This window comes from Sinocyclocheilus grahami, unplaced genomic scaffold (assembly GCF_001515645.1).
Source record: "Sinocyclocheilus grahami isolate Dianchi unplaced genomic scaffold, SAMN03320097.WGS_v1.1 scaffold257.1, whole genome shotgun sequence".
Taxonomy (NCBI): domain Eukaryota; kingdom Metazoa; phylum Chordata; class Actinopteri; order Cypriniformes; family Cyprinidae; genus Sinocyclocheilus; species Sinocyclocheilus grahami.
Window position 1 is genome coordinate 925,546 of NW_015505436.1, and position 19,995 is coordinate 945,540.

A 19,995-nucleotide genomic window follows, 5' to 3' on the forward strand; every position below is an offset into this window, starting at 1 on the left:
AGCAGAGTCCAGCCCGGGGTCGTCACATGTGGTTGCCGCAAGCCTCCTTCGTCGACTCCGCCGGCCTCCGCTCACTCAAGCCGCTGAGTGTTTCGTTGTGAAAGCGAAACTAGTTTGTTTGGCCTTCCAAAAGAGGACATAATGTTTTTATAAAGTGGGGCAGTTCCAACTTTGCAAGGACAGTCAGGCGCTTCTGACTCACAGCCTGTAAATACATTTTTTATATTTAAAGAATTTGCCACTGATGATTCAAACGCGAGTTTTGAGCAGTGTAGAGTAGCGCTTGTTCTTTGTCATTTCTCTGATCACAAATGCAGACATGGTTTTATGTTTACGCGGCGCAATACGCAACGCGTAAAAACACAGTATAAGTCATTATAATCAGTAATTATGTCCCCACTGGATGCAACAAATGCCTCGTTTGTAATGGGTTTTATTGGTTTTGTCTCGTCGCACCGGGACACACGGCATCACAGTATGGTAGGGGCGTAACATTTCCGTCACACGCTTGAGGTATTCGGCCAATCACAATGCACTGGATAGCTGGCCAATCAGAGCACACCTCGCTTTTCAGAACAAAGAGTTTTGTAAAAATCGACGTGTTTCATAAAGGCGGGGCATAGAGGAGAAACAATAATGTACATTATGTGGAAAATATTGTGTTTTTTGAGCCTTAAACCGCATAAACACATTACATTACACCAAATGCACAAAATAATGTTATTTTTAGCAACATCATATGACCCCTTTAATTAAGGTTACATGGAATTTTACCTGGAATATCTTTACCTGGAATGTCCTGGATGCTGATTGGTCAATACACAATGTAACCTAGTAATTTAATATAATATCAGCTAACTGAGCAGGTTTTTGTTACACCAAACACCCTTTAAACTTAGCTGCTATTAACCTTAACTAAGTAGGCTTACATGTTAGGAATACTAGGCTAAACATTGATATTTTAAAAGGGTCATATGATGCGACTTCAAGTTTTCCTTTCTCTTTGGAGTGTTACAAGCTGATTGTGCATAGATAAGATCCCTGAAGTTGCAAAGACTAAAGTCTCAAAACCAAAGAGATATTCTTTATCAAAGTTAAGACTCTGCCACGCCCCCCTAAAACGGCTCGTTCTAACACGCCCCCACATATCTACCTCACTATGTGGAAATATTAGCATAATGCTATTAAATCCTTATATTTGATATATTTAATATTTATGTTTAACATTATTTATTACTATAATATTAATAAGCATTTTTTACATTTACAATTTATTACAATATTATATTTTAATATTCTTTTTAATATGGCGTTTTACTAAAAATGTGCATTTTAATATATAACATTCTTACATTTAATATTTATGATACATTAAAACTTACACTTAAACATTTGTAATATTTAAAATATAAAAATATAACATTGTAATATATTTATACTGTGTTAATACTTAATTTTTCTTTTTCACAGAGTATGACTGACAATAGTTTGTTCTCTATTATTTCTTATATGATTTACATGGCCAAAAGTAATAATGTTTTACTAAACATTGATATTTTGATGTATTAAATCCTTATATTTAATACATTTAATATTTAATTTAATAATACATTAACATTTACATTTAAACATTTGCTATATTTACAATTTAATACAATATTACATTTTAATATTTATTTTGGAATCATACATGTACATTCTTATTTAGGAAATATATACAGCAATAATTCTAATTACTAAAAATTTGCAATTTAACATATTAAATTCTTAAATTTAATATTTATGATACATAAAAATTTACATTTAAACATTTGTAATATTTAAAATGTATTACAATGTTATAATTTAATATGTCTTAATATTTAATATCACTTTTTCACAGAGTCATGGCTGACAAAATAGCTTGGTCTCTTGAACCCTATTATTTACATAGCCTCATTATTAAATATTACGAAAGCAGTTAAAAAACACAACAGAAAAATTACTGGCAAGATGACAGATAAACAATGGAAAATTGGAGAGGTAAATTAAACCCTTTCCCTCACAGTCACCTTTAAAATATTTCTAACACTACAGGAGGAAGACATTTATATCCTGTCAGTGAGAACAGCATTTAAGCAATCTGAAATGTTCAACTGACAGACTAGTAATGAAGATCTCTGGAGTCTAATGAAGCTGAGCTGGACCTCAAAGATTGAACTGAAAGGAACGAACATTTTCAAAACTTCAAGAGAAAGAGACTGGAAACTCTGTTTGACCCGAGGTGAGAAGTGGAAAAAGATGTTTAGATGGTCTATATTTACTTCATACTGCAGATGATAAAGCACTCAAAGTTATTCTGCATGACTGTGTTTCAGAAGGATAAAACATATTTCTGTCTAGGTGTGAAATGTATGCGACAACCATTGGCAAAATGTTAATTCATTCAAAATTAATCTTTAATTTATGTAGCCGCCTACATCCTGGATGTCAAAATTGTACATAAGGAACAAGAAAAATGAATCAAAGGACAAGAACAAGAATCAAATGACATATGGTGCAAAGTGTGGCTTTGGAGCTCTGTATCATAAAAAGCACAAACTATTTAGATTCACACCTTTTTTTCTAATGTTTCTGTATCTGGAAGTGCACCACTTGAAAGTATAAACAGCTTTCAGGACGTTTGATGTAATGAGTTCCTCATATAATAGACTTTAACAAAAAATATTCTCAATAGGCAATTGATTTTTAAGAATAACTTATTAACCTTTAAAAAGATAGACCTGCTGTGAGGTAAGAGGTTTTTAATCGATGGTATATGCTTTTGTTGAAGCAATCAGCCTGCATTATTCCAACTTTTTTTTTAAATGCATTTAACGGCCCAATTCCTGGTGAAAAAAAACTATAACCATGACTCTGCAGAGATATCTCCACCAATCAAATGAAACAAAAGATGCATCAAAAGAACACTTCAGTTCAATGTAACACTGTAAATAATGTAATAGAATCTTCCCTACGCTTTTAAACTACTTAAATATATTGCTTATTTTGATTATATCATTTGCAATGCTTCATGGGATTGTAGTTCTTTCCCTCATTAAAGCCATTATGTAAACAGTCATGTACCTTTTGACTTTTGTCCAATTTTCAAATACTTTTTTGCTTCAAATGTTGTGATTCACATCGTAGCTGGTTGGTTTGATTTGATTGACACAGGTTGCATGATTGCCCATTTTTACTCTCTGCACTTAAAGTGATGCAATGTGACAAAACTAGAATGCAATAAAACTAGTGATAAACTAACCAAGCCGTTAACTATTACTGCAACCCCTATCAGTCATTTCTTGCTCCTCTTCATCTTCTAAACAATGTTCACTATAGAACCACAAATAAACTCCTACAGTGTCCACAAGTCCCTGGTGGCACACTTTGGCGTATGCAACAAAAATGCCTCCACAGAACCCGAAAAGAGATGCTTTGATATGAGCACAATGGCCAGTGAATGACAATAGAGAACTTTGATCAGCCAACCCAGAGTCCTCCACATGTGCAAGAGCGACTATCAGACCCAACTTCAAAGAGCTGCTTCCCATCCAGCGCAATTAATAGAGCGGAGAGTCAACTGATATGATATGATGATCCTATTAAGACACGATAGGCATGTCCTATTCTAAAAGAAAAAGAAATTAAAGAGAAAGTGATGAAAGCAAGAAAGAGGGTGACTGACCATGTAAGATATGAAAGGTAAAAGCACTAACTCCAAAAGCTTGTTTGATGAATATACTGTACATTGATGCGGTCTGATTCAGCGGACCATCTGTTGTGCCTGTTCGTTATCCTCTGGAAACATTGCATGCCTCATCGTACCATTAAACAAACATGAAAGACATGAATAAACATAAAAAGTGACAGTCTGAAAGAAAAAAAACAGCGTGGAGGTAGGTAAAGCAATTGAACAAAAGCCCACTCAAGCAGTACTCCACATACAGAAGTCAGCCAATCAATTTTCAATAATTTATCAGCTGACCAAAGCACAACGCTCCAGGCATTTCTCCTGTGGGTGTTTAAAAAAACTCTCTTCTTGGATCTGGGATTTCTGTAGGTTGGTTCAACAGCTAGGAGAAAAGAGACACTAAAGAATATCACTTTTTTTAAACTTTCCTTCAGGCACCATTTATAATCTCACCATTAAAAACGCAGTTGGAATTGACAGATCTTACATTGTGCACAGACTTGGGCTTCAGATTTCGGTTCAATCCAGCCTGAAGATTATCATGTTTGATATTTTGAGCATTTGTTTTTTGTTTGTTTCCATTCGTCATGCATCTAACAGCAAGATGTGTTTCTGCATGAGTTCGTCATGTTCAGAACGCTTTGAGAGTCTGGTAGTGCGTGATTCTCAGTCATTTAGTGTATGATGCCAGTTTTTTCTCTGTAAGCATTTACAAAGTCAGCAAGAGTATGATGCCTAATGTTTTAAAATCATCATAAAAACAGTCATGTAGTGTATTCCAGCCTTTAGTCACACTTGCTTTCGGACGAGATCCACATAACTTGAAAAAAGGCACTTAAAAAGTGCATTTCCTTCCCCGGATTTGAGCAAGAGATTTGGCAGAGATATATCTTTGGGTTGGGTTGAAAATTCAAGCGCAATAAGGACAGCCAGGCAGCTATGCTGTAAATACAGATGCACCTGCTAACTGTTTATCTCCCACACTTTTTGCACACATATAAGCAGTCCAACTGATAAATGTCTGAATATGCCTACTCCCCTACTATATACAGTAGTAGGCACAAACAGTATGTGAAAACACTAGTCTGTAAGAATTCCTAGTTGGAGAAAAGTACCTGGAGGACCTACTACTTCCAAAAAGTTCCTCAAGTGAGAACTTGACAAAAAAATGGCAACACCTTAAATTAAATGTAAAATTTAAGTAAAAGTGTTTTTTTGTACAACACGTCAATAATCTTTGCTTAATTTACAACTTTCGAAAATGTTTTTTACAGTGTATATAAAACAAGTTTTTAATGGTTGTGAAGTTAGTTCCTCATCAAAACACCAGCTGTAATCATATTGGTCACATCCTAATGGCCAAAGACTTTGAAAGTCTATTTGAAATAGAAATGAAAATCAGAGAGTCTTGCCTCATAGTAACTGCGCACAGCGTTGCAGAAAGCCTCATCTGCGACGATCTGCATCTCTCCTTTCAAGAAGGCCTGGAAACGCTCCTTCACCACCTGCAACTGCTGCTTGTTCAGCTGAAAACAGAAAAGAGAGAAAACAAGAGTTAACTGAAGATCTATCAGTGGCATCTCATTTTCTTTAGCATAAATAAATAACCATAGGAAAACAGAGTTTATGATAATGCTCACTGTAGCACCTCTTCTGGCAACACTAAGTATGCAACGCAATTCTGTTGAGCATGTGTCAATATAAAAATGCCATTTTCTGCTAAATTATGTTATTCTTTAACTGCAGTTCACTTCTAAAATGGCTTTCCATGAGTACAAATATCCTCATTTTACTTGTTTGTATTCATAAATGTTGTTTTTGTCGTGTGCGTTATTGATGTTTTGGTAATGAATAATGAGTGGGAAAACACAATTATTTTCCCATCCTTTAATGTGCTTCCAAAGCTGATGTAAAATCAGCAGGCACTACAGAACAAATGCATCGATAATGTTTTAGAGGAAAAACATCTTTATTCAAAATAGCAATATTTTTCTTCAGAAAAACAAAATTCTGCTTGGAAAAAAAAAACATTAGTCATAGCCTTTGATGTTGTTTGGAGGGGGTTATTTCTAATCAAATTTACCCACAGGGAGCTTAAAAAATCAGGACTATTAACTGCTTTTCTTAGCCATAATCATAGTTATGACTCATAAATTGACATCCAGGATGGCTATTTTGAAAACCGGCTTTGGCAGAAACTTTGTCTTGAGTTGGAAATAGAAGAAACCGTTGGGTAACTGTGCAACAACACAAAAATGCATGTAGCGGTTTTATGGTTCCCACAAAAATATTAAACAGCACAATTGTTTTAAACATTGATAATTAGAAATGTTTATTGAGTTCACTAATCAGCATATTATGCCCCGTCCACACGGAGACGCGTTTAGCTGTATACGCATACATTTTGTATCGTATAGGCGTTTCGTCCAGACGGATCCGGCATTTTGGAAGAGTGAAACCGAGATTTTTTAAAACCCGGGTCCCAGAGTGGATAAATCTGAAAACGCCGCCCTTGCATTTTCGTGTGGACAGCGAATCCCTATATTTTCTGAATCGATGACGTAATCAGCCCACGTCTCGCCCCTAGTCAGACACTGCTACGTCACGTCACGTAACGGCAACAAAAACATGAACAAACACTGAACGATTGTCTTTTTATTAACTAACATTAACACAGATTAATAAATGTATTGTTCCATGTTCGTTTGTATACGATACGCAACGCATAAAAAGACACAAATTAAAAACATCATTAAAATCAGTAATTATGTCCCCACTGTAGGGATGTAACAATTCACTCAACTCACGATTCGATTTGATTCGATTCACGATTATTATTATTCTTTTTAACAAAATGAGATTTAAGACAAATTATAAATTAAATGTGTCCTTTTATTATTGCTTGGACAAAATGCTGCACATTTCTTTGTGAAATTGAAATATAACACTATAATAATATACTAATTTAGCACTTACATATTATTGCTCTTTTGTTGGTTTTGATTGCTTCTATTGTCCTCATTTGTAAGTCGCTTTGAACAAAAGCGTCTGCTAAATGACAAAATTTAAATATAATGTAAATGTAAATAACAAAACTACATTGAAATTTTAAAACAAGCCCCAAATCAAATAAATAAGTAACACAAATCAAATAAATCTCCTCATATAAACAAAATAAGGCTTTGTCTGTGCTCTTTCCATTTAAAATTTCGCTTTTCAGAACGATGAGCTTTGTAAAAATCAACGTGTTTCAGAAAGGCGGGGCATAGAGGAGCAACAATAATGTACAATATGTGGAAAATAATGTGTTTTTTGAACCTTAAACCGCATAAACACATTTTATTACACCAAATACACAACATAATTTTCTTTTTACCAATGTCATATGACACCTTTAAATATTTTTCCAAACCCAAAGTTTTGAATGTGCTTTTAGGTACACAATCAGATTTTCTCCAATATATTTTCAGTAGAAAATGTTTATATGTTGTACAAAGCATAAACGATGAATAAAAGTCAGATTTGTTTGCACATACAGTGGGGCAAAAAAGTATTTAGTCAGCCACCAATTGTGCAAGTTCTCCCACTCATGTAAAGATATCAAGTTGCACACCTTATCTCACAAATCACTCTTGAAGGACACCAAATTCTAAGGACATAAACTGTAATTTCAGATGTAAACACTATTATATTAACATATTTTAGAAATTCAAGATGCATCGTAATAGAGTATAAAGCACCCGTAGACCCTGACTGTGATCCTGAAAAGCAGTGAAGTTGTGTAGCAAAATGCTCTGTTTACTTTCCTTCCTGTTAAATGCATGGTGAGCCCACAGGCAAATGTAACAGACATTAAATGTGCTACGACAGTCAACAGTTTTATAAATCACTGTAAATTCTCAAATCCCCACCGAGTTGTTGCAACCTATGGGACATCCTTAATTTGATGGCATGATGAATCTGTCGAACATCTGAAGCTATGCCTCATGAAGTCTTTGAATTAGCATTCTAGCACACATCCGTTTCTAAATACAAACAGATCCCATGCAGATTCAAAGACATACTGTAGCTAGAGTTGTTTACAATGTTGAGAATACGTTTCTGGTTGCAGATACTGTTAGCGCTTTAACCAGAGGTGGTCATTAATAAGTGCAATAGAGCACTTGTCTATGTCATCAGCACCAAGCTACAGCACAGTGCTTGTACTTCCTCCATGTAGCACTCGCTGCTGTCTCGCTTTCAATGGCTTATTCACTTTCAGTTATGATTGATTTGGCCTTGTCTCTTTGTGAGCCAGCAATTCACTCTCTCTTGTTTGTAAGTAGGGCTGCACGATAAATCGCATACGATATTTAACGTGCATCTTATCAGTAAAGCTGGTTCTGTAATCAGCGGTAAATCTGGCTGCGCATTAAATATGAGAAAGCCTAACCTGAAAGTTTGAAGCAGTTGTAAAAGCTTGAAGTTTGAAAGTTTAGATAGATAAGTTAGACAGATGTTTATAGCATGTTGCAGCACAATTTAATACATTGTTAACGATTTAACATGTTGCTAGCATGATTAACATGTTGCTAACATGTTGATAGTATGTTTCTAGTAGGGCTGCACGATAAATCGCATGCGATATTTAATGTGCATCTTGTCAGAAAGCCGGTTCTGTAATCAGCGGTAAATCTCCATCACAAAATATACAGTACCTGTACATACAAAAACTGTCTATTGTAATATACCTGCACATACAACTGTCAATTTATATATTTTTATTCCTTATTTACTTGTTCTATTTTTTATTATGTGTTTTTTGTTCTGTCACTGTCATTCTGTTACACTGTGGAGCTTCTGTCACCAAAACGAATTCCTCGTCTGTGTAAGCATACCTGGCAATAAAGCTCATTCGGATCACCTGCGTGCTTTCACATTGAGCAGCATTAACTACACAGAGCCGTTGTTCACTGAGCTGCGCAAAACATGCGCGAATATGAATGTGGTTTTGCGCAGCTGGTCAGTGAACAACGGCTCTGTGTAGTTAATGCTGCTCAATGTGAAAGCACGCACGTGATGGAGATTTACCTCTGATTACAGAACCGGCTTTACTGATAAGATGCGCGTTAAATATCACATGCGATTTATCGTGCAGCCCTAGTTTCTAGCATAAATAGCATGTTCCAAACATGATTACCATGTTGCTAGCGTGTTTTAACATGATTAGCATGTTGTTAACATGTTCTTAGCATGATTATCATGCTACTAGCATGTTTTAAGCATGATTTATATGTTTCTAACATGATTATCATGTTGCTAGTATGCATGTTGTTTGATTAGCATGACTGACAAGTTTTAGTATGTTGACAGTATAATTTATCATGTTGTCCTAGGATAGTCATTAAGCTTTGCTAGTGATAGACGGCTTAAACACTTTGCAAGTCTTATTGTACAAATGTTTTGACCCCCTCAATGAAAGTCTATGGGACTTTTCATAGTTTTGATCGTCTGTTTCATAAGTCAAATTTTCATAAGAAAATCATAAGTCGGATAAGACTCGCAACCCGAGTCATACAGGTCTTAAGGTCTAACCTGAGTTTGGTGGTTCTAGCTTGAAAAATCTAAGAGGAGATACAGTCCAACTTGTCTCAGAAGAAGAAGAAGCTTAAACAGCATTGACTAGGATGTAATAGCATGACTTCTGTGAAAAGGGCATTATAGTATTTTTTACAGTATATTGGCTGGTGTGCAAGTGGTTTTTCGAGGGTCTCCAGAAGGGTTCATGAAAATGTAGAATAAAAAAATACACGGAAGTACATGCATGCTATTTGTACATAGTGGTATACAGTGGACATGTATGACTTGATTCTAAGCCAAATTATATAATGAATGTAATAAGAGACTCGCAAAGACAGCTAAGTAGTGGAATCAAACTGTCCAACAGTCGTCAAGATATCAGATTTTCACAACACGATTATCATGGCCAAAAGAACTGTGTTGGAGTGTCAACCAGATACTGTGGTATACTGCGATACAGGTACTGTATATTGCGCCATCCATAAAATCAAACCTAATATTTCCAAAGCGAGTGTAAAATCAGCATAGGACAACCTGGTTGCTGGAGACGTAATTCACATGAGAAGGACAGAAATCAAAAGTTTACTGGTTTGTGGCGCTAATAGTAAAAACATCAGCTCAGGGAAAATCTCTCAAATGGTGACTGTAGTGGGCGAAAGCATTTTAGCCTTAGAGTTCAGGTTTACTCTAGTTCACACACCCACCCAAAAACACACAAAGCACTTAATAAACATCATTAATGCTCCCAAAGGGTTCTGAGGGCATGAGACCACCTCATCTAGTGTATATATATAGCTGCTCACTAAGTACAGGTTTGTGAGTTTCTTTTTGTTTCTTTTGCTATTATATCACAAGCCTGTTATACAGATGGTCTCCATTTTCTCAATCTTAAAATTAATGTTTCTTTTGTTCTCCTTCCATTGATGGCATTTTGCTTTTGCCACTCCCTGAGCATGACAACCCCTTCACATCGTCATGGCAACATCATCCACTGCGTGGCTTCCAAGGACCAGCCTGGCTGCTGCAGCAAGTTGCTTTCTGTTTTTTATATCAGCGGCAAAGGGTAAAACACCAATCATGAAACGAACTCCAGCTGCCACCCTTCCTTGATGAGTACAGACATTCAGATCATCTTTTAAACTAAACATATGCCTGAAGTATTTCAAGCTAAGAAGCTTGTTACAATTGAACAAAATGGTATTGAAAAGGTATTGAGAGGATACACAGAATGAAGCTAAAAGTTGACAATTCGGTTATGATTTACTCTTTTTCATGTTGTTCCAAACCTGTATACGTTTCTTTCTTATGTTGAACACAAAAGAAGATATTTTGAAAAATGTTGAAGTACCAAAGAGTTGTTGGTCCCCATTGACTTCCATAGTAGGGAAAGAAATACTATGGAAGTCAATGGGGACCAACAACTGTTCGATTACCAACATTCTTCAAAATATCTTCTTTTGTGTTCAACATAAGAAAGAAACTCATACAGGTTTGGAACGACAAGAGAGCGAGTAAATGACAACATTTTAATTTTTAAGGTGAACTATCCCTTTAACACCATCAAGGAACTAAAAGACTATTATGATCTATAGTAATCGCTGATGAAAAAAAGGTAACCATTCCTTCATTCCAACATATCAAGTATCACTAGGCTCAAGCGAGTAAGTCCACAAGGCTGTCGGGGAACAGGTGTCACCTGGAACTTTTGTCCCAAGCCTTGACAAACATACACTCCTCCTACTAATCAAACACACACTCACCTCTCCTTCAACACACATGCCTCAATGCATCTCTTCACTGAAACACCAGTATGTAATATTAGATAACACTTTCAGGAAGTTAAGACTGTGAAATTATACTCTATAGCATCCTACACTCATAGACAACATCCTGCCAACTATTTTTTAAGTAAAATGCAATGACAAACACAACTTCATATGACCTAAAGTGCATGTTTAATTCGGTAAACACAGTCTATCGAAGAAATACAGTTGTATATCAACTTACTTATTTTCCATTTACTGCAATTTTTCAAAAATGAATAAAAATCATGTATGAGATATCAGCAATGAAATGTAGAGCTGATATTACTTAAAAACAAATTGCTTTGTGGGATACAGTGTCCAGAACATCCAGCTCTGTTGTACATTGCACATTTTTGGCAAATTAGATTATCCAGATATGCCATAAAAAAAAGAAGCATGCCATGTGCAGTATACATATTATATACATCAAAAATAGTAATATAGTAGTTTGCCATGCTGAACACAGCCAAGGATTCAAATTTACAACCCTGAGCAATTACTACAGACTCACAACACAAGAGTGTTACATTTGACTTTGTTAGAGAAAAATAATTTAGTTAAATCAGAAGCTACCTCACAAGCGTCCTCCACTGCATATAGGCTCACCTGTGATTGAGTTTTTCCTAAACAAACATCCACCCCTAGCAATTCCTATAAGGATCAACTGGCAATAAACTAAAAGAGAGAGAGAAAAACAAAGAGAGCAATAAAGAGTGAGGAGAGAACGTGTGTATGTGTATACGACAGTGATTCCCAACGGCACCATTGGGAGCTAATGAAGAAGAAACGCTGCAGACATTTATCACAGAACAACATTCAGAGCTAACAACCCTGATGGCTGCTCCTGTCTCTGCCACGAGCCTTTGTTCAAGCCCATTAGTGGAAACTCATTGCCAAATGGCATCAAATAGCCACTCAAACCAAAGTGTGTCTACATTTAGGTTTGGAGTATTGTAAACCTCAATATTTGAGGGTAACAACCAAACTTTCTGAAAGGTCTGCATGTTTGCTCTCTAAGTGAAAGTTACCAGCACCATTTTCTGCCAGTGACCTAAGGTCAGGAAGGAAATTCTCTGGCTTGCTGTTTATTCAGACATTTCCTATCATTGTTTAATGGGATAGTTCACCCAAAAATGAAAATTACCCCATGATTTACTAACCCTCAAACCATCCTAGGTGTATATGACTTTCTTCTTTCAGACGAATACAATCATTAAAAAGTTGTATTAAAAAATGTCCTGGCTTTTCCAAGCTTTATAATGGCAGTGAATGGTAGCCGATATTTTGAAGAAAAATAAAGTGCATAAATCCATCATTTCGCACATGCGTTCACGAGAGAGTGGTGTTCCAGCGGATGACGTAGTACGTAGGGGTAGCGTAAGCTCCGGTAAGAATATGCTAGTCTCGCGAAAACCAAGTTTTGTTTACAGCAAAGGAAAACCAGTCTCCTCTTGGCTTATATCGAAATCCTCCAACATTTTTCTTTACAAATCCTCGTTTTGTACTTATAATTGGTGACCAGTGTTTTGTTTTGCTCTCTCCTCTGCTCTTCCACTTTTGTCGCTTCTCACCAGAGCTTATGCTACTCCTACATCCTATGTCATCCGCTGGAATGCCACTCTCTCGTGAACATGCGTACGACAGTTAGTGGGAGCTAGAGATTACAGGTTATAGAGTTTTAAATATAGATAGATATTTTTCTTACACAAATGTGATGCAATCTATGAAAACCCGCCACATGGTGAAATTTTACCTATTATAGGTTTTGATACCATATAAAAGTTGGGTTCAAGCCATTTCCAAAATGTCATTTTTCGTAAAACGTCATTTCGTCCATAGCTTGAACGCAACAAAAGTTATGGCTATCTGAAGTTGGCTGATCACCATGATTTTCAGGAACAGAACTTTGAGAAAACTGGTTTAAAGAGAGGCAACGAAAATGAAACAGTCAAGTCTCACAAGTAAAAGTCACTTTACTGTGGTAAAAGACTTATTTTAGTCAATGCACATGTTGTAAAATGGCCCCAAGGAACACACAACACTTGCAAACACTATTCATAAAACATCAGAGCATGCAGGCTATCTCCAATTCTTCTCTTGTTCTACTACTCTGGATTTATACATAACCAGACACAGTTCAGAAGTGTAACTTGTAGTTTTGTGTTTTAAACTTGTAGTTTTATTTCACGCTGTCGCCGTTTGAACTAAATGAAAGTAATGCATAGCATTAATATGAAAATGGTGATGGTCCCTATAAGAACGAGAGATCTGTCAAGAGCACTATACTGCTTCATTACACAAGCAGACTAGCCCGAAATTTGCATGCCGTAGTTAACACAGGACTAGCGGAAAATATGGATTGATACACCTTTATTATATAGGTTACATTGTTTATTTTGAAAGGTGAACTGTCTTTGTAGTGTTAAAGGAAAGCACCTCTGCAGTGTGTGTTAGCAAACTAGAGAAAGACACAGTCTTTTCTGCTTGCCACAATAAACAGCTATTTTTCTGCACTAGACAAGTGAACTTTGGCAAGATATTTTCAGAAATGATAGACAAGATGTTATAGAATAATAATTTAATGAAAACCCAATTTTGACAAAAAGTTGATTTTTAGAATTTCCTGAAAACGTCCCAGCGCGACATCTGACGGGTTTTCCTAGATCGCATCATGAATGCATCAATTCGCTTCAGAAGGCCTTTATTAACCTCCCAGAGCCGCGTGAAGCACTTTTTATGATAGATGGATGCACTTTATTTTGCTTCAAAATCTCAACCACCATTCACTGCCATTATAAAGCTTGGAACCATTTTGCAAAAGTCACATTACATGATTTTACTGATTTGCACGTGAAATTGGGCTTTTACGGAGAAACGAAAGCACAGTGCTGGAAAAGGGGGCGGAATAATCGGTTTATCTCGATTATTGTATTTTCATAATCGCTGGAGGCCAAAATCAAAATCGAAACCGTTTTTCGATTAATTGCACAGCCCTAACTCAGACTGTATTCGTCTGAAAGAAGAAAGTCATATACACCTAGGATGGCTTGAGGGTGAGTAAATCATGGGGTAATTTTCATTTTTGGATGAACTATCCCTTTAATGGAGGTCTTCATTTTGTACCTGTCAGTGATTAAAGCCAACATAAAACTCCTGAAATGCGACCCTGAGCCACTTTTGAAAAGGCTTTCTGACAAAGAAGTGGAGATTGAAAGTCAAGTTCACTCTTGAAAGCACTGACAATTTTTTTAATCCACCTTTTTGCTATTACTTCCATGCTAAAAAGTTTTTAAACACACCATTAACTATAAAAACTATTAGCAAGATTTCAGTAAGGCTAAATTAACTCTTTTTTTAACATTAACCAATAGCCTTTGTAGCCAAAATGCCAGAAGTAAAGTTTTGTCAGAAGTGAAGTACTGTGATAAAACATTACAAAGATGTTTTCCTTTAAAATAATATGCTCAGAAGAGCACAATAAGACTAGGAAAAAGTAAACAGTGTCAAATCTGATTTCATACTGACTTTACATAAATCAAGTAGGACAGAACTCAGAAGAATAGGTGGGAGTGACTTGCGAAGAGAAAGTTGAAGACATTTACAGAGAAAAAGAGACAGCAGGGAACAAAGACAAAGATCAGACATTCAGATGAGACGAGGGACGGGCTGAATGATATTGAAGATGGAAAATAAAAGAAAAAAAAAAGGTAACTTTTCCTTCATTCCAACATATCAAGTATCACTAGGCTCAAGCGAGTAAGTCCACAAGGCTGTCGGGGAACAGGTGTCACCTGGAACTTTTGTCCCAAGCCTTGACAAACATACACTCCTCCTACTAATCAAACACACACTCACCTCTCCTTCAACACACATGCCTCAATGCATCTCTTCACTGAAACACCAGTATGTAATATTAGATAACACTTTCAGGAAGTTAAGACTGTGAAATTATACTCTATAGCATCCTACACTCATAGACAACATCCTGCCAACTATTTTTTAAGTAAAATGCAATGACAAACACAACTTCATATGACCTAAAGTGCATGTTTAATTCGGTAAACACAGTCTATCGAAGAAATACAGTTGTATATCAACTTACTTATTTTCCATTTACTGCAATTTTTCAAAAATGAATAAAAATCATGTATGAGATATCAGCAATGAAATGTAGAGCTGATATTACTTAAAAACAAATTGCTTTGTGGGATACAGTGTCCAGAACATCCAGCTCTGTTGTACATTGCACATTTTTGGCAAATTAGATTATCCAGATATGCCATAAAAAAAAAGAAGCATGCCATGTGCAGTATACATATTATATACATCAAAAATAGTAATATAGTAGTTTGCCATGCTGAACACAGCCAAGGATTCAAATTTACAACCCTGAGCAATTACTACAGACTCACAACACAAGAGTGTTACATTTGACTTTGTTAGAGAAAAATTATTTAGTTAAATCAGAAGCTACCTCACAAGCGTCCTCCACTGCATATAGGCTCACCTGTGATTGAGTTTTTCCTAAACAAACATCCACCCCTAGCAATTCCTATAAGGATCAACTGGCAATAAACTAAAAGAGAGAGAGAAAAACAAAGAGAGCAATAAAGAGTGAGGAGAGAACGTGTGTATGTGTATACGACAGTGATTCCCAACGGCACCATTGGGAGCTAATGAAGAAGAAACGCTGCAGACATTTATCACAGAACAACATTCAGAGCTAACAACCCTGATGGCTGCTCCTGTCTCTGCCACGAGCCTTTGTTCAAGCCCATTAGTGGAAACTCATTGCCAAATGGCATCAAATAGCCACTCAAACCAAAGTGTGTCTACATTTAGGTTTGGAGTATTGTAAACCTCAATATTTGAGGGTAACAACCAAACTTTCTGAAAGGTCTGCATGTTTGCTCTCTAAGTGAAAGTTACCAGCACCATTTTCTGCCAGTGACCTAAGGTCAGGAAGGAAATTCTCTGGCTTGCTGTTTATTCAGACATTTCCTATCATTGTTTAATGGGATAGTTCACCCAAAAATGAAAATTACCCCATGATTTACTAACCCTCAAACCATCCTAGGTGTATATGACTTTCTTCTTTCAGACGAATACAATCATTAAAAAGTTGTATTAAAAAATGTCCTGGCTTTTCCAAGCTTTATAATGGCAGTGAATGGTAGCCGATATTTTGAAGAAAAATAAAGTGCATAAATCCATCATTTCGCACATGCGTTCACGAGAGAGTGGTGTTCCAGCGGATGACGTAGTACGTAGGGGTAGCGTAAGCTCCGGTAAGAATATGCTAGTCTCGCGAAAACCAAGTTTTGTTTACAGCAAAGGAAAACCAGTCTCCTCTTGGCTTATATCGAAATCCTCCAACATTTTTCTTTACAAATCCTCGTTTTGTACTTATAATTGGTGACCAGTGTTTTGTTTTGCTCTCTCCTCTGCTCTTCCACTTTTGTCGCTTCTCACCAGAGCTTATGCTACTCCTACATCCTATGTCATCCGCTGGAATGCCACTCTCTCGTGAACATGCGTACGACAGTTAGTGGGAGCTAGAGATTACAGGTTATAGAGTTTTAAATATAGATAGATATTTTTCTTACACAAATGTGATGCAATCTATGAAAACCCGCCACATGGTGAAATTTTACCTATTATAGGTTTTGATACCATATAAAAGTTGGGTTCAAGCCATTTCCAAAATGTCATTTTTCGTAAAACGTCATTTCGTCCATAGCTTGAACGCAACAAAAGTTATGGCTATCTGAAGTTGGCTGATCACCATGATTTTCAGGAACAGAACTTTGAGAAAACTGGTTTAAAGAGAGGCAACGAAAATGAAACAGTCAAGTCTCACAAGTAAAAGTCACTTTACTGTGGTAAAAGACTTATTTTAGTCAATGCACATGTTGTAAAATGGCCCCAAGGAACACACAACACTTGCAAACACTATTCATAAAACATCAGAGCATGCAGGCTATCTCCAATTCTTCTCTTGTTCTACTACTCTGGATTTATACATAACCAGACACAGTTCAGAAGTGTAACTTGTAGTTTTGTGTTTTAAACTTGTAGTTTTATTTCACGCTGTCGCCGTTTGAACTAAATGAAAGTAATGCATAGCATTAATATGAAAATGGTGATGGTCCCTATAAGAACGAGAGATCTGTCAAGAGATATATACTGCTTCATTACACAAGCAGACTAGCCCGAAATTTGCATGCCGTAGTTAACACAGGACTAGCGGAAAATATGGATTGATACACCTTTATTATATAGGTTACATTGTTTATTTTGAAAGGTGAACTGTCTTTGTAGTGTTAAAGGAAAGCACCTCTGCAGTGTGTGTTAGCAAACTAGAGAAAGACACAGTCTTTTCTGCTTGCCACAATAAACAGCTATTTTTCTGCACTAGACAAGTGAACTTTGGCAAGATATTTTCAGAAATGATAGACAAGATGTTATAGAATAATAATTTAATGAAAACCCAATTTTGACAAAAAGTTGATTTTTAGAATTTCCTGAAAACGTCCCAGCGCGACATCTGACAGGTTTTCCTAGATCGCATCATGAATGCATCAATTCGCTTCAGAAGGCCTTTATTAACCTCCCAGAGCCGCGTGAAGCACTTTTTATGATAGATGGATGCACTTTATTTTGCTTCAAAATCTCGACCACCATTCACTGCCATTATAAAGCTTTGAAGAGCCAGGCAATTTTTTAATTACATGATTTTACTGATTTGCACGTGAAATTGGGCTTTTACGGAGAAACGAAAGCACAGTGCTGGAAAAGGGGGCGGAATAATCGGTTTATCTCGATTATTGTATTTTCATAATCGCTGGAGGCCAAAATCAAAATCGAAACCGTTTTTCGATTAATTGCACAGCCCTAACTCAGACTGTATTCGTCTGAAAGAAGACTGCCATTATAAAGCTTGGAACCATTTTGCAAAAGTCACATTACATGATTTTACTGATTTGCACGTGAAATTGGGCTTTTACGGAGAAACGAAAGCACAGTGCTGGAAAAGGGGGCGGAATAATCGGTTTATCTCGATTATTGTATTTTCATAATCGCTGGAGGCCAAAATCAAAATCGAAACCGTTTTTCGATTAATTGCACAGCCCTAACTCAGACTGTATTCGTCTGAAAGAAGAAAGTCATATACACCTAGGATGGCTTGAGGGTGAGTAAATCATGGGGTAATTTTCATTTTTGGATGAACTATCCCTTTAATGGAGGTCTTCATTTTGTACCTGTCAGTGATTAAAGCCAACATAAAACTCCTGAAATGCGACCCTGAGCCACTTTTGAAAAGGCTCTCTGACAAAGAAGTGGAGATTGAAAGTCAAGTTCACTCTTGAAAGCACTGACAATTTTTTTAATCCACCTTTTTGCTATTACTTCCATGCTAAAAAGTTTTTAAACACACCATTAACTATAAAAACTATTAGCAAGATTTCAGTAAGGCTAAATTAACTCTTTTTTTAACATTAACCAATAGCCTTTGTAGCCAAAATGCCAGAAGTAAAGTTTTGTCAGAAGTGAAGTACTGTGATAAAACATTACAAAGATGTTTTCCTTTAAAATAATATGCTCAGAAGAGCACAATAAGACTAGGAAAAAGTAAACAGTGTCAAATCTGATTTCATACTGACTTTACATAAATCAAGTAGGACAGAACTCAGAAGAATAGGTGGGAGTGACTTGCGAAGAGAAAGTTGAAGACATTTACAGAGAAAAAGAGACAGCAGGGAACAAAGACAAAGATCAGACATTCAGATGAGACGAGGGACGGGCTGAATGATATTGAAGATGGAAAATAAAAGAAAAAAAGAAAAACATCTCCCCATGGCTATTCTTTCAAAGATGAGAGGGTTTCTAAGTAGTGGCACAATTAGGTTGCAGTTGATGGAGACACTACATGAAACAGAATAGCTCTCCAGGCCAGCAATAAGAACTAGCCTCAATTGATAGGAGCCCACACAAATGCCTGACTGAAAATAGCTAGACCGGTAGAATGTAGTGGGTGGATAACCACGAAAAAAAGTACCAAAAGCAGCACCACGAGTAATTATTAAGTTGGTATATACTGTACTACCTGTAGTTCACACGTTGTCATGTCATGTCACATCAAATTATCCTGACAAACAGCCTGACAGTGCTGTCAGTGGTCTGACACACATGGATGTGGACAGGAGATGTTGTGATGACAGACTGGCACTGGAGCTTGCTTGAAAACTCCCCCAGAAATCCAAACACTGTCAATATGTCTGCCACTAAGTCAAACCAATTTTATCTATCTGAAACTGAAGTTTACAATTTTAGGTAAGGTTTAGTCTTCATGCGAAGTGTTTGTCCCTTCCTATTGTGTTCCACCATCTGCTAAGGCAAAAACACTGATTCCTTGTGTCATGTTTGGATCTCGCAGCGAAGGCGCTGTGGGTAACAGCAGGGTAGAGGTACCACGGTGCATCTTGCTGGCCTACAGGTCTGTCACGACTCGCGTTGCCCTGAAGCTGCTCTCTGCTCACCACTGATAAAGAGCTGCATGCTATGTGGTGTATTACGTTTACACGCCCACACCATGTTTTCAGCTGTTCCTGCTTATTTCAGAACCCTCACATTGCTTTGAGAATAGGGCTGTGCGATTAATCGAAATCGTCATAAAATCGCGATTTGAACTTGCGCGATTTCTAAATCGCTTTATAGAACGATTTTCCGCGCCCCTGACCTCCCACAATATGCTATCCGAACCAATCAGAATGCAGTGCGCCTAAATGGAGCACGAGAACGGAACAGACCGGGCGGGCATACAAATGTAACGCCAGGTACACACACTCCGTCTGTGGTGCGTATTTTTTCCGCGCCCATGTTAACTGATCAGAGCGTTCACACTGCACGCGATTGTGG

General features: G+C 36.8%; 1 protein-coding gene across 1 annotated transcript in view; it reads right to left on the minus strand.

Annotated features, from left to right (window-relative positions):
- Positions 1-19,995, minus strand: part of cadps2 (Ca++-dependent secretion activator 2) — a 159,301-nt gene that overhangs the window by 126,636 nt on the left and 12,670 nt on the right. The window contains exon 2 of the mRNA XM_016290322.1: positions 5,125-5,238. Within this exon, the coding sequence (XP_016145808.1) occupies positions 5,125-5,238 (114 nt within the window). The remainder of the gene's footprint in view (positions 1-5,124; positions 5,239-19,995) is intronic.